At 46.1% G+C, this 16,512-nt stretch overlaps 1 protein-coding gene across 1 annotated transcript in view; it reads right to left on the minus strand.

Moving 5' to 3' along the window:
• The window catches only part of tmeff2a (transmembrane protein with EGF-like and two follistatin-like domains 2a), a 115,005-nt gene that overhangs the window by 63,401 nt on the left and 35,092 nt on the right, over positions 1 to 16,512 (minus strand). Inside the window, 1 exon segment of the mRNA XM_056437766.1 lies at positions 7,878 to 8,007. Coding sequence (XP_056293741.1) covers positions 7,878 to 8,007 — 130 coding nt within the window.

Below are 16,512 nucleotides of genomic sequence, written 5' to 3' on the forward strand. Positions count from 1 at the left end.
ATTCGGGCCCTCGCTACATCACTCCATCACTCTATTACACTATAATTTGCCAGAATTGCTGACGTTTCCTCCCTGATTGCGAAATACTTTCTTCAACCGGCCCAATGTCTCTTGGATTTATGAGCATATTGCAGGATTCTGCATGGAACAGATTCACGCCCAATGCCAGCATGTCATCATTTATATGGAGGCAGAAAGCATTGGGGTGGAGGTGGGGGTTCAATTCCTGACTGAAACTCGCCAATGCTAAACTACTGCAGAAAAGCACAGACTTTACTAACAGTGGCATAGTCTTTAGATAGGGTTGTCCTAACATAAAATGTCCTTTAGAAAGACCTTGAATCCCCCCTGAGGTGCAGCGCAGTAGCTCATGACCTCCTGTGACCTCCTCGGAGAACAAGCGCAAAAAAAAAAAAATCTCCCTACAGATCAATAAAGTCTTAGCACATCATCACTTAAAGTGTTTAGAATTCAAACTAACCCATTAGCGCCGACAAGACCCGATTTTGTATTTGCATGTAGAACTAGCGGTGTATTAATGACTCCTCCTGTGCTGTAGACGATAGTGACACCGATTCTCATTTCGCTCCTGGTCTACTACTAACTCAGAGTGTGCGTCTTAAATCACCATAAACATATGGCTCCTGTCACCGGCTGGTGCTCGGGGCTTTGCAGAGCGACAAAACGGTGATTAAACATGTCATCGACATTTTAACGGCGTGTCAATTAAACCCTCTCCCAACTCCGCCCAATGAACGACTTCCTGGAAGTTACACTGATATTGGTGAACGGCGTTGGAAAGTGCCATGCGAGCTAAACTCCCTCCTTTGGGGGAAAATAGACTGCTTAGTTTGTTTCTCTTGGCCAAGCACTTGATGTGATAGGAAAGTGGCACCATCCTGTGGTAATCAGCTTTCTACTGGTTTCGTAACGCTGAGAGCTCCACCCCCCCGTTATCGGCCTCTCAATCACCACTTCCTTATCTGTCTGGGACATCAAGGCGATAAAGACCGGAACGCACTGGAACAAAGGAAGTGTGAATTTGCTCCTTTGTCTGACTGATGTTGCGCCGAGCAAAATCAATACTGGGCAAGGATACCCCGCTTAGTCAGGCGGCTCAAACCCAAACGGTTGGCGGGATGAAGTGGCGCGGGACGCGAGCGCTTTTCTTCGGCAGCCGTCGCGAGATGCCTGTCGCCGTGGCCAAATAAACAGAAGGCTACGGCGTCACGTTCGTCTGTGACACTTAGCATGAGACCGGCACCTCGGCGTGCCGCCTGTTTACTGTTTGGAACGACAGCCGACGCTAACGTCTGGCCCTCTTGGCCTTCGGCGGCACCCAAGAGGGCGAACGGGAACGCCGCACACGGAGCTGAAGGGTGGCGGTTCGGCGAGAAGGTCTGTCGAGATCGGTCGGCCGTGCGTGAACGCGAAGGTCGAATCGGAACATTTGAATGACTCGCGCTCTCAACGACTGCTGGGTATTCACTCAAGACTCTTGAGCCCGCTGAGATGTTCGGCTCAGCACGCGATGGCTGACGAAAGCGGCTGTGGCAGAAAAATATCAATCCGAGGGAAAATTAGACTTCCATTCACCAGGTGAGTACGCACCTCACATTTATGCTAACGTTGCTCAGCAGCGGATGGGAGTAAAAAATAACACCATTCCTGATACTCAAATGTATTGTAAACCTCTGAAGCCAAAACAAAATCACACCAACAATCTCAATTACTTTTGCTAAATACTCCATGTTTTACCTTATAAAACATCGTAATACAACTCAATGCAACCGACGTATGTTAGCCGTTAGCTCCGTTATTCGGTAAGCTAACGCTACCGGCTCTTCTCCCGCCGGTTTATTCAGTGTAGCGTCGTCAGGGGAACCGTCTACCCTGGTCCCTATGGTGAGGGACAACAACGAGTGGTGATAGGATTGTTTGCTCAACATGAACAGGACTCCCTATTGTTTTATTTTACACTTAGAGAGATGTTGGCGTTTCACCCCAGCAGAGAAAAACAAAGAAAGTATTGGAACTGGCAAGCATACATATCCAGAGAGAGAGAGAGAGAGAGAGATTTTGATGCTCGCATTACTTTCAATTAGTTACTCGTATCGCTGGTACTTGTGATATCTCTTTGCGTTTTTCCGGTGCTACACTAGTTTCGCGCCGGCTTAGCGGAGCACCAATTTAACGGCTAAGTGGCGAAGAGAGCCGAGCGCAAACAGAAGTAGCTGCCTGCCCTACTTCTCCACACGAAAGGGTTTGTGTGCAACATTTACTGACTGTATTTCAGAAAGCTCCCGCGCAGCACGTCGTGCGTTTCAACTTTAACATGAAAAAAGCAAGCGTTTGTAAATGAAGACATCCCCGTTATATCGAAGATGTCATTACTACGGTTTAAGCGTATTTCCGTTTAATAACTTAAAATTTCCTTTTTAATCTACCAAAGCTGCAGGGTGGCAGACAAAAGTATTTCTTCCCCGAATCAATTTAACTTAAAAACATCACTTTGTCGTAGCGTGTTGCTATGGGAAACACTTAAATACTGAGAACTGTATTTAATGAGAAAAGTTGAACATACAAAAGATTCATTTTTATTTTATTTAACAACCCCTTAAATATCTGTTCACTACTATTATATGTTAATGAGTGCATCTGTTCTCCTCTGACAGCTGACTTCCCCCTGAGGAGAGCCGTTTCCCATCTGCCTTTGACCTTTTGGAAGTTTCCGTAAACAGAAGCCGATAACGCTCATATTATTACTGTAGATTACTCGTTAAAAACCTCCATAAATGAGTGCAGCAGCATAATGAATGCAGATCAGATGCTTCCCCACGGGGCACGAGGACTCACTGAGTGGTTTGATGAGTTGTGAATCATACTCTGACCTTTAGTCACCAGATGTTAATGTAAACGAACATCTATCCCAGAGTTCAAAGCGGCAGAGTGGTGTCTATTTTTTCGATTCAATTGGCAGAGACAAGTTTTAGTTTGATTGGCATGCATCAGCGCCCATATTTTATGACTAAAATGTAGTCTGAAAAGACTTTTTCATTGGCAAGCAAGTGAAAAAACTAATTACGATGAAAACTATTATCCTAGGCGGTCCAATAAGAATGCAGTATGGCGCTGGGACAGAATATAGATGTTTATGACTTTCTTCACTCTCAAGTTTGGTCTTATAAAGCTCCACGTCCCAAAGTGATCACATGAGTGTTCTCCGGGGAAAAGGGCGCGCACAGTTTGCATGTTTTAATGAGTCAAAATAGTATTTAATTAGTATTACTAATTGTCTCTGGGCCACTGCTGCATTCATATTACATTTAACACATTTTCAGTCGTCTATCATTTATTTGTTTGTCTCGAGGTTGTTTCTTATTCGACAAAGTTCTTCCCGACCCCGCCTCACGCCCAATTTAACACGGTCCCCCATCCAGATGTAACAGCGCGACCACACTGAGATGACTTGAACGCACATGAACCCACGCATGTCGTATTCGAGATGAAAAACCGCTGCGCTGAACTTAGAAGGAGGGAGTGAGGCTCGGACGCCCCCCCCCCCCCTGGGATGAAAATGGACTGGCCCGAGAGAGGGAAGCACAGTTGTTTTCTTGTGGCCTCGTCCTGGGTAAACGCCAGCGCCGAGCGAGGCCGACGTGTGACGCGTACCGTAGAACCGCCGTCGCGGTTTGTTATTCTTCAGAGGGCCGCGCCACAAAACCCCTCCTTGTTCCAAGCCGCGCGGTCATTTCTCAGAGACGCCGACGCTCGTCGCATTGGAAGAAAGGGGACTCTATCCCTTCCCTCCTTCAAACAGATACATCAATCTTGATAATGCGCACTGTCTTACGCCGTCCCGTGGCTCGCTGACGAAAGAGAGAGTGACCTCACACACACCAGCACTTCAGAGAGAGAGAGAGAGAGAGGCGGGAAGGCTCCATGTGACGCCGCCGCCGGTTCAACGGAGGCCTCAGCCGAAGCACCGATTCACGTCGCTTCCGGATAATCCCGCCGCGGACTCGCTCATTCAAAACTCACTCCGAACACGACTCACTAATTGGTCGATTTGAGAGAGAGAGAGAGACGGTTCCCCTCGAGGGCGTGAGGGGAATGCTCATTTTTAAAGCAGGCGCTCGTCCGTGTGGATTCGTCGTGATAGGATGCAAAGACGGTAACGAGGGCCCAACCTGAGTACATGTGTTGTCATGATTTCGAAACTAGGTGGGGTGAATAAAACAACGGTGCTGCGAGTCCAGGGAAATGTGACATGGATGGGAACCAGGCTTGGGCGATATAACCGCCGGTAACCGATGGTAACCGACGCATCAGCGGGCTCAACGGAGATGTTATGGTGGTGGCGGACCGGCAGTTGAATAAAATCATGTGGCGGGAAAGAAAAAAAACGCAGTCGCCATCCTTCTGAGTTGTGTTCAGTGGCCGGTGTCACCATGGAGACCGACCCTCTGGTTAAATACAGGATGTCAAAACAGCATCATCTGCGTCTGTCTTCGGGATAAATATCATACCGTCAGGATTTCTAAATAACCTTGTATACCATAATACCCAAGTCTGGAAGTAAGATGTAGTAAATGTATAATTACGTTCCGGCAGTTACGTTCGACTATCTTTTCTTTTTTTTAACCACCCAAAAAATGAGAGTCCCACTTTATGCTCAGTCACCTGGATGGAAATGCAGTTATTATCCGAGGATCTCATTTCTACTGCTACCTACAGATGTGAATCCGTATAAGCGTTGCCAAACCTTTTTAATGACCAGGAACCTTTAACTTTACGGCGCTGCATGCTCCGAGCGGCACTCTTTCGGTCTCCGTAACGCGCCTAATGAAGTGGCTGACCTTTCCCGACTGAAATCCTGAAATCCTAATTATGTGAGATAATTACAGAGAGTGCTTCTTCCTTGCTGCCCAAGGAAGTATGAAAACAATAGGTGTTTGCCTAATTGGAGAAGGCAAAGAAAAGTTATATTCTAGGAAAAAAAGAAAAAGTCGTTACTCAAAAATGTCCCCGAGGTACCGTGTTAGGGATAATCGACGATGCAGTTGTTGAAGAATATACACGGAGGGAAACTAATCGCTCGTAAAGCAGAGGGGGTGGCTTGCCCCTGTGGAGGAGTTTTTTTAATTTTATATTATTATGGCATCAGTATTGTCATGCTCGTACCACGGCCACGGTCTTAATTTGTTTCATTTTTAGTCATACTGAGAAGATTTCGTTGAAAAAGAAAATCAAAGTGGTTTTACCGAATTCCTTCGCAGAATTAATGCAAACCCTTATTAACAAAACATTTTTTTGAATAAAAGAAATATTTTAAACAGCCATTCCAGTGAAGAACGAAGTGGCCATCAAGACGATGTGTCATTCAGTTCTGCGTGCTCGGCTATGTTGAGCGCGCCTCTTGGCAACGGCGTTCCAGTAACCGCCTATGACGGCTCACGCCGCTTGACATTTATTTAGGCATTGCGTAACGCAAATGCCACCGCTGTCAAGCTTTCCTCAAACTTTCTGTTCAACGCACACCGGATTGAAATTAAGTGTGGAGTTAACGGCCGGCGGTTGAGCAATGCGGCGCTCGGCTTTTTCTTCCGCAGAGCGCATTGTGTGGCGACGATGACATCTTCGTCTGTTCAAAGGGAACACTTGTCACATGTCAGTGAGGTTGTGCGTGTTACACTAAACGTGGGGACATTGCATCAGTTTGTCACCTCTGGCAATTCTTTTCTTTTTTTCTTGCCCCTAATCGTGTTTTAATTCCCGTGATGTAATGGTCACTTCACCCCGTCCACTGGAAGCATTTGCATGTATTGATGAATCTAATATCTACATATTGAACGGCGAGATATTCTATGTTAGATTGAGTACTTTTTTATTTAATTTTTATTTATTACAAGACAAAAGACAATACATAGATATAACACCTAGAGGACGACGAAACAGTGGACACAACATCATAAAGTCAGAGTATTGTGAAAAGAAAGAAAGAAAAATTAAATAAATGAAGAAAAATGCATGTGTACGATTTTTTTTATTTTATTAAATTTTTTATTTAAAGAAACAAAATGCATTTATGATGGCAGATGTATATGTATGAGCGTATGCATGTACACTACCGTTCAAAAGTTTGGGATCACTTAGAAATGACTTTTTTTTTCAAAGAAAAGCATTGTTTTTTCAATAAAGATAACATTAAATTAATCAGAAATACACTCTCTACATTGTTAATGTGGTAAATGACTATTCAAAGTGAAAGTGTCTGGTTTCTAATGAAATATCTCCAGAGGTGTATAGAGTCCCATTTCCATCAACTATCACTCCAGTGTTCTAATGGTACATTGTGTTTGCTAATCGCCTTAGAAGACTAATGTCTGATTAGAAAACCCGTGCAATTATGTTAGCACAGCTGAAAACAGTTATGCTCATTCCCTTCCCCCGATCCACAGACACCTGTGGTTGTTTTTCTCCCCAGGACCCTTCAAGGCCATCTCCATGGCAACGACCATCTTGCGGTCTGAGAACTCTGTCTGTTGTGGCCTGGGGGAGGACGACATACCAGGCCCACGCACACACAAACTTTCAACATACGGATTTGCATTCACTACCCCCACCCCCATCCCACGCCTTCGTCTGCTTCGTCCCTCCAGTGTGACAGGACGGGGTCTGTGGCTGGCGCTGTAATGGCTGACGGACCGGGCTGGCTGCTTGTCGGTGCTGGTCACCTTCTGCCTCCAATGGCTGGGCTTAGATCACCCAGTCTTTGGCTTACCTCCCCTCCCCCCTTCCTACTCGTTGCAAGTCATGTTTAAGATGTATGTGCTTATGTGCTAAGGTGTTTTTTCCTGCTCCCACACTGTACCCCTTTAGGGGCATAGTCGGGGGGTTGTTTTTTTCTCGCCTCTCTTCCCTCATGTTATGCTGTAATCTTTCATCCACCCTTTCTTTGCAATTTCATTGCTTTTGTACCTGTACTCTAGTCAATGACAATAAAACCGCATACCATACCATACCATACCATATAAGCTATACAACTGGCCTTCCTTTGAGCTTGAAGTTTGTAGAACAAAATTAATACTTCAAATATTAATCATTATTTCTAACCTTGTCAATGTCTTGACTATATTTTATATTTGATAAATAAAAGTGTGATTTTTTCATGGAAGAGACAAAATTGTCTGGGTGATCCCAAACTTTTGAACGGTAGTGTACGTGGAATTGATTTGGTTTCCAGGCAAGGGGGAAAAAAGCAGGAAAAAAAAGAATTCTGAGGAATTAACTAATCAATAAGATGAGGGGTGTTATGTTTGTAAAAATATAGTAAATGATTGAGTACTTTTAACTTGAGTTGTACTATTTCTATTTAACTGGGTGGTAGGTTTGGAAGCACAGACGCGCGGCGTGTGTTTTGAGGACCCCCGCAGTGCCACACTGGGTGGTTTCCCCCCCCGGGCGTTTTTCTGTCCCTGACACGGAATAAGAGCCGCAGTGAGCCGGCGCCCCGGGGAAGATGTTCCGAGACGTCTGACAAAAAGCCCGTTCCGGCGAAATGGAGTCCCGCGGTGAGTGGGCGGGATATCGGGACGGCCCCACGTCGCTTCTGCCCTCAGACGTCCAGGTACCATCAAATAAAATGTCCACGCTTAATACGTCTCAAATAACCCTGACACTTTTCTCACGATGTTCCTGACGATAGCGCATCATACGAAACCCACCGTCGGCTTCACAGCAGCTGCGTGCCGCCGGGGTGTTTGCTTCCCATCCTCGAGTCTCCTCTGCGTGGGTGTGTGTACATGGTGTGTGTGATGAGCGTGTTCTTGTATGTAACCCCGAGCGGGCGCCATGGCGATGCGGAACACACGTACCAGCAGGACAGGCGCCTTCCGACACGATGAGGACTTCAGACTGCTGCTTGCAGGCGTCCCTGTGCAGGAAACACTTGTTCTGGTAGTTGTGATTGTTGGAGCCGCACAACGGGGCATAGTCGTTGTTGCACTGCCGAGAGGAGAGGAGACAACAGGGTAGGAGGTGAGGTCGTGTCAAAAAAATGATTGAGTGCGTGTCATGGAATAACAATCATCAAGTATTCAGACTTTAAAAGGCATTCGCTTGACATGCTTTGGACTTACTTACCGCAGCTCAGTCCTTAATCACACACTGTGTGAGGCCTTTGTCATTAAATGAATGGCCCTTTAGAAAATATATGTGAAGGACTGATTTCATCATTGTGTTATTATTTATCATGCAGCATTTTCAAATGGGGGGAAAAGAGCGATATTCACGTTGATAATGTAAAAATATAGCTTATATTTAAGAAAAAAATAAACAGTAATATTCAGATGAAAATGCAACAATTCGCAACTTGTGTTGGACCTCTCGAAGACCATGAGGAGGAGAGAGGAACACGCTGATGTTTGAGTTCCTAAAGCTTCTATTTTCTCGCTGTATTTGGAGACGTCTCACTAATTAAGTTTGTCAGATGTTGGGTGATGAATGTTTGGAAGAAAGCGGAGCAGAAATATTGCTTTGGTTTGAAGTCACGTCCATGGCCGACGCCGTCGGAGGTTCTTTCAGTGCAAATGCAGCTTGTTTAAAGACTCATGCGGTTCACACTTTTGTTGTTGTGTGTTTTATTTTTTTCAATCGTTGCAATACAATAGAATATATTATTCTATACAATATACAAAACAGAAAGACTGAAAAGGTATAGGTAGAAGCAAAAATGCTTATTTATTCCTATCCTAAGTTATTATTATCAAGTAACTCTGCAATTAATATTAAATAAAGAAAGAAGGAAGACTTTGACCTCAGAAGACCTCAACTGGACCTGTTGGAGTTCCTGCTGGGTCCAGATGGGAGAGTACAGCATACAATAACATGTATGCAATCACACAATGAAATAACATAATAATAATGAGTCCTTTTGACTTCACGTCTCATGGGGTCATCGGACCCGATGAGACGACATAGATCCTATCTGCTGATGGATCATTGAGGTCTGGGTCGTGGAATTCCTGCTACCGACCACGCCACTGTTCTGTTGAGACTCCGCCCACTGTTGAGACTCCGCCCACTCCTCCTCTCTACCGCCATCTGCCTGATGGATCGTGGAGGTCTCCATCGTGGAATATGCCTACTATGAACTATTTATACACTGTCATATTCATTGAATGTATTTTAACTCTAAATCTGTCCTTCTGGTCACATGACATCTATTGTTCTGTCCATCCTGGAGAGGGATCCTCCTCTGTTGCTCTCCTGAAGGGTTCTTACCTTTTTTCCCCTGAAGGGTTATTTGGGAGTTTTTCCTGGTCCGATGTGAGGTTTTGGGGCAGGGATGTCTATGTGTACAGATTGTAAAGCACTCCGAGACAAATTCGTAATTTGTGAAATTGGGCTATACAAATAAACTGAATTGAATTGAGCGGGAGTCAAAGGTCGCCGCGTGTTTGTTTTTCGGTCTGATGCCCATTGGGTCAGCTGTGTGTGAAATTCAGCCGACCTCGGTGAAACGGTGTCGCTTTCTGCCTCATGGGTTCCGATTATGACGAGATAACGAACTGTGAAATAGGTTGTCAGATAAAAAGAGAGTTGCCAACCCCCAAAGAGAAGCATTGTTGTATACAAATACATGCAGCAGTGAAATTGTGCATAAAATAAAAGACGCAGGACACTTGTATCAGTAAATCGTATCAGTTGTAAAGGACGGCTGGGGGTGCTTGCCTCGTCAGCATTGTATTCACTTATGGAGCCGACATATCGTCACATTACAATTTTTAAAAAGCTCTGAAAACACATTTTCAGCTTCCTACTACGAGTTAAGGCCTTTACACCCACGGGACGGCTTTCTTTTCGCACATCAATACATTTTCCCACGCTGTTGGTGTTTCTGACACCAATCTCTCACACATAACACAAATATTACGTGTCGAATAAGTAACGTTATTTCTTTTTCCGGAACAAAATCGATTTTCAGAGCTTCCACCCTGCGAATAAAGACATCAACCAATCACGGCGTGCGTAGAAGACGTATTCAAAACGTACACGAAAGTGTGCAACAACACAAAGGCTCCGAAGTCCCGACCGAGATGGCACGCTTTATAACTCCCGGCAACTTTGGTATCAGCAGCTCAGACCAGATCGACCTCTTCCATTCTTACCTTTCACAATAAAAGCCCAGACATATATAGACTGTATCTGAGGCAGTTTGAATTCATCCAGAGCATCTCGCTCAAAGGAAAACCCTCTGGGTCAATAGAGACCTTGTGGTTGGTACTTTACCTTCGAGACAATCTATTCTAACCTTTTATTGGAGAAAGGTTGCATTGTTACATCTCTGCTGGTAACTTGTACGCAAAGTTATTAGAGTTTTGTTTGTTCATTGGTGTAAAGTTATTAGAGTTTTGTTTGTTCATTGGTGTAAAGTGGACAAAGGCGTTGCATCTGATGACAACTCTGATCAAACTACAACCCCCCCCCCCCCCCCCATTGTGACAAAGCAGATGAACTGACCCTTAACTTCTTGATGAATAATATACAGGTCAAGGGACTTGCTCAAGGGCACTGAGCAACATATCTGGTGAAGGAGAACACGAGATTTCTCACGTGATTTGTTGGCTTCGGAGCAATTTTAGATTACCGATGACTGATGGCAGTCGTTTCTATTCTTTCATTTTGGGGTTGGGGGGGCCGCAGTGGAGAGATATTCATTTGATTTGATATTGATTCCCCTGTGCTACATCGCAGGAATAACAAATGCGATTATTCAATTGTGAAACATTCCCCTGGAAAGACGGAATGGCCATCAGAGGGTCCGGAGAAATGGTCGCTCTGTGGTCACATCCCCGGCACCTGATTAAATTCGGATGCTGAAAAATGGGCAACGTGTGAAAATGTGTTCCTGCCGGGTGTGACATCGCAAGGACTCGCTTGAGAGCCGCCACGGGAAGGAGGCTCAGGAGCTCGTGGCGCTTTGTCTCCGCCTCTGTTCCCCTTCACGTCGCCAATGGATTGACCTGGAATCCGTTTTCTCGCTGGGCCAAGTCATGCGTCGGTGTGACCAGAACGTCACACGACTCTCACACACACACACACACACGACTGAGGAGAAGAATGTTCACGCTCTGTGGATGTTTGCAGCCACGTGACACTCGGACTTCTACGGACACGCTGAGCCGGCGGGAAAATAAGTCTTTGTCTTCTCCTTTTGGCCCCCGGCTCACAGTAAGTCTGAGCTGCTTAACAACATTCACCAACGTGAACACATTTTTAAAAAGGCCTGCTTTCAGTTTTTAGTGTGGACAGTAAAAATAAAAAAACGGGAGCTTTGTTAAAAGAAAGGTGGAAGCCTGCTAGGTCACAGTCAGGAGCTAGGATGTAGTAAAATAATACATATTTACCACTTGTAATCCACCGTATGGGCAATTATTTGAAATACAAGTATAGCCTGTCAAACAAAGCAGCTATTGTCATGGACTTGTATTTAAGAAATGGGCGTAGCCAGCGTGACGTCACTTATTGGCTTGTTGACTACATTTTTTAAGCCTCAAGTTTGTCATTTTGTCCGTCGAGCTTCACACTGTGAAAAGGTTAAAGGTTAGAGACAAAAAAACTCTAAACTGTAAAACGCTGTGTTCAATCACAAGATAACCGGGAAGCATACTCCGCTTTATGGTCTATTTTACTCTAAATGGAATAGAATATGTTTCTAAATGAACACCGTGCTGTGATGAAGAAGACTTGAAAAGAGAGATTAAGACAACAACTCATGTTTACAATGTGAACTAAGGGGAGAAATCAAGTGAGTCGCCCCCTGGTGGCCATTAGAGAGAATGCAAGTTCAAGCCGCGTCTTCCTCTTTCAGATCCAATGGTTGCCGTCTGGTTCATGCTCATTTGTCGGAACACATTAAGTCACATTTCATCGCAGTAGCACCGGGCATACAACTTCCACGAGCAGCAGCCGTGACATTCCCTTTGACATCTTTCCAACAATTAAACTATATTTAATGGCGACCTCAAACCTTCGTCTTTAGCGATCTGATCTGAAGGCCGGCTGGAAAATTAAACCAAGAATATTGAGTTTGAGTTTAGTTTATTTCGATCAGCAAAATATACAACAATCAGAAATCAACAAAAGAAGAAAGTGGCTGACCGAAAGGGTCAAGGCTGAAAGCTATCTAGCTTATAAGTGCCCTAATGTATGATTAAAAAAAAAATTGTATTTCAAAGAACCATATATATATATATATATATATAAATAAAACAAACCAGAATTTCAAGAACTTGTCCCCATTAACCGTTACTTATTATGCTTCATCAATGCTGATACTTCTCCAGTCATGTCTTAAAAATTTTTCTTGAATATCACCACATTTTTATATTCAGCATATGATTTGGGGGATGGTTATCATGGTCGGGCAACATAACCATGTATACTTGACGGCAGCTGAACTGAGGGTGAGGGTTACCGTAGGTGACCACGGAGAGCAGGAGGGGACTGAACGATGACGTAACCGGCTGAGACTCTCCGGGTGTTGGTGGAGATCGTTTTGGTGTTTGAGCGTCGCCAGAAAGCTTTAAGCAGCGGCGTGAACGCACAATGTTTTTCACACACACACATTTAGCTGGCTAGCTGATAAATCAGAGACAAACACAAGGACTGTTGGCCGCGGGGTGGGGGTGGGAGGAAGAAATAACTACGCCATCGATTCAGGAGCCCGGGAGCATCAGGACGATCAAATGCGAACACCAGCTGAGGAGAGGGGGTGAGATGGCAGAATGCACACAAAGTGTGGAATGGAAAGAGAAACATGCACACTGGCTCTTGATCAAAGGGATCGAGATGCAAGAAGGGGCGAGAGAGGCACACATCATGAGTGGAAATAGACTTAGGGCGGAGAAGAAGTCGGTGGAAATGGATGAGAGCGAGACAGAAGGGGACAGAAGGGGACCGAGGGGCAATGGAAAGGAAAGAAAAATACAGACATGAGACGGAGACGGCTACAGAGAGAGAGAGAGAGAGAGAGAGAGAGCTCAACAAACTTGGCACGATAAAAAAGAAACACAGCGCCTGAAGAAACCAACAGGCACAAAAAAATGAAAAAAAGAACATTATAAAATGAAAAAAAAACCAAGAAGAACAAATGGGGACAGAGAGCGAGAGGAATAGAAAATCCCCACAAAGGAAAGAGTGAGAAAGTTAAAAAAAAAAATGGCAAACCCACAAAGGCGCTTGGAATAGCTTACTGCAGGGCCCCGCGCTTTATTAAAAAAAAAAAATTTGTTGTGCCATCCTCTATCCTTCCCCTCTGTCTCCCACTCGCTTCCTCTCACCCTCTCTCCCATCTGAGGCTGCTCTTAACCTGGAGATTCTCGCTTCGCGCCAGGGCATGATGCAACGGAAGGGAAAGCGGCCCGGCAGAACCCCGCGGGTCTTTAAGAGTGCCGTCTTTTTACTGTGAAAAATCCCCCCCGCCCCATTTCTTGATCTTCCCCGTCTTTTTTTTCTTCTTTGTTTTTTTGTTTGTTTCTTGTGGAAAGGAGAGGAGTGGTGGGAGGATGGGCGATTCGGAAACCTCCATCTCCCTCGGAGGAGGTGCAGAAACGGAGGCGGCTGTGCGCGGATTACAGTCTCCTCCGGTACCGCGGCGGTGCGTGGGCGCCAAGGAGGATCCTGCGTGTCGTACGCGGGCCTCGGAAAGGCGCGTCGGCGCCATCTCTCTCTCGCGCTTACGAGGAGGACCGAGGGGCGGAAACGGATTGCCAAACATAAAATGAGTCAAGTCGTGAAACGCAGCGCGTCTTCATCTCGACTGATGCAGGAAAAAAAGAAATAAACCTCGACACTTATGTGCCGAGTTCTTCTTCACTCATCCGGGAGCGGACGTTACGGATCTCAAACTTCTTCAAACCGACGGGTGTGTCTACACAAAGTACTGACACATGGTCACGTGACCATATTAGAGACAAATGCTTTCCTGTGATTTAGCGCTATTGTCGGGGCGCCGCCGCTTTGACCTTCGAACGCCGGTCAGCTCGTGTAAGCTTCGTCGGCTCGGCCCCGGATCCCGGTCGGCGGAAAAAAAAAATGTAAAGGGAACAAGCCCAAAAGGGTCAAAAATAATAACCAGTAACCTTAAATATGTACTTATACTGGTGATGTGCGAATGTGTTGTGTGCTGTGGTTTTTCTAATTATTTTGTATCCATTATCTATTTTTTGTTGTCTGTTTTCTGTTGTTCTTTACCCTTTTATTTCTCTTTTCACTTTGTATTGTATCCTTAATGTCCTGTCTTGCTAATTTGTAAAATCAAAATAAATATATAAAAAATAAAGAAAAAAATAATAACCATAAATCGAGAGAAAAAAATAAGTTTGTATGAAAGGAGGAGATAAAAGAAAAGGAAGTGGGTATGTTAATGATGGGGGGTGGTAGAAGACAGGCGGAGAGGAAGTGTGACGCTCCGCAGTTCGCTGCAGACGGGGTGGCGGGGGCCATATGGCACGGCCTTATGTGCCCGCTGGCTCGGGCTTTAGTAAAGTCCGCTGTGACCAAACCAGGACGGTCGCGAGGCGTTTCGACCCGAGAGCGCAGCGACAGCAGAGGTGTTGACGGTCCTGCGTGTGTGTGTGTGTTTTTGTGACAGGAGAGGCTTCGGGGACATATGGAGGCGAGCGTCCGGGCACTTCGGCGTACGTGCATGTTCTTCGGAGTTCAATTTGCCGCATCTCGTACGCATTGAGGTTTGTTTCCGTTCTCTCGCTTCCCTATCGCAGCCATTCCGTTTTCTTTTTTTAATTTATTTTTTTTGTCTCCAGAATTTAGTTTCCATAATCCTCCTGCAGGGGCTGCTGTGGATCTGCCTTCCCCTCAACACTATTCATCAAAGTTCCAAAAGCGAAGCTTTGGGACTGCAGGACCTGTTGTCTCTCTACCTGTCTGGGATCACACGCATGCACAGACACACACACACACACACAAAACAACCGACGCATTCGACCGTCTGAGCACTTTGCACACAAACAAAAAGACACAACAACCTTGCAAAACACGCAGAACTATCATCATTCATTGGGTGCCTCTGTAGCAGCTCCCGAACGCTGACTTCGGGAGCGCGGCCGACATAACCGCCGGCTGACGGGTGGAACAAAGACAGGTGGCGGGAGGAGGAGGAGGGGGAGGGGGAGGAGGAGGAGGAGGAGGCGGAATGCAGTGGGGAGGAAAAAAGGTGGTTTTGAAGAGGAGGATTGCGGGGTAAGGAAACTGAGAACGGAGAGGCAGGGAGGCCCGGCGGGCCGAGGGAGCAGAGGAAGGTAAGAGACTGGAAGATTAAAAAGAGTGTAAGTGATGGAGGCGGACGGATGGCGGAGAACAGCGTGGGGGGGGGGGAGACAAAGGAGAGGAGAGATGCGAAGTGAAGGCATCGGTGCGTGACTACGTAGCGGAGGGAAGGAGCGAGCCGATGCGAGGGCGAGAGCGAACATGACGGGACATCAGCGCCAACGAGCCGGAGAACAGACGAGTCCCCCGTCCCGCCGGCGGAGCGCCACTCCACCCCGAACCCCGCCATCTCCACATCACGTGCAACCCCCCCAAAAAAAGAGGATCATCCCATGCGAGAATCAGTCGGGGGGGGGGGGGGGGGTATACACTGTACAAGATGTACAGGATTTGATGTTGAACGGAAGATCCGTGGATGAGATTGATGCTCTCGTTTGGGATTCAAAATAAAAGTCAGACGCCAACAAACCCAGCTTGATATCTCCGTTGATAGCGATCGTTAAAAAGAGGAACGGTTTGTGTGGACGGCTTACGGACGTTGCGGCCGCCTGACGGCGCCGTTTTGAGTCGGGGTGGCGTGACGACCGGCTGGAGCTCCGGTCACTTTGTCAGATTCCTTTTTGGCAACGCACTGAAATCTCACGGCAGCGCACTTGTCGATCCTGGCGGCGGCGGCGGCGAAAACACACGGCTCTGGAATTGTGCCTCGGTATTACAGCTGCCATCGCGGTGGAACAGAAGCGAGAGGCAGACCGCGGCGCAGTTCTGAATAAAGGCGGGACACATTTGTAAATCGAGTAATATGGTGACGATAGATATTACATAACTACTTTGCAATCCATCTGTCCGGATGAAGATGGCAACAAAGTCGGTATTAGAAGCTGCTTGACTCAGTGTGTCCTCTGGGTCCGATGCCAGGTTACTAGTACTTCCAATACCTTTAAAAAGGGAGGAGCCAAGTGCCTGAACTGCCTTAAGCCATGTTGGTCAATGTAGAGGAGCAGATTCCAAAGTCCTGTGAGGATCCCCGGGCTCCTTGTGGTCGATGAAACCCGATTTCAGATCTCAAGTGTTTGTTTTTAAAGCAACCTCCATCCTGTACGACGCCCACATGACTGCAGTCATCGGATCGAGCTGTTGTTTCATCGCGGGATCAATTTCACCCTCGCTTTCTCCAAAAAAAAGAAGAAGAAAAATACAACCGCAATATTTACCAGA

Source organism: Pseudoliparis swirei, chromosome 2 (assembly GCF_029220125.1).
Source record: "Pseudoliparis swirei isolate HS2019 ecotype Mariana Trench chromosome 2, NWPU_hadal_v1, whole genome shotgun sequence".
Lineage (NCBI taxonomy): Eukaryota > Metazoa > Chordata > Actinopteri > Perciformes > Liparidae > Pseudoliparis > Pseudoliparis swirei.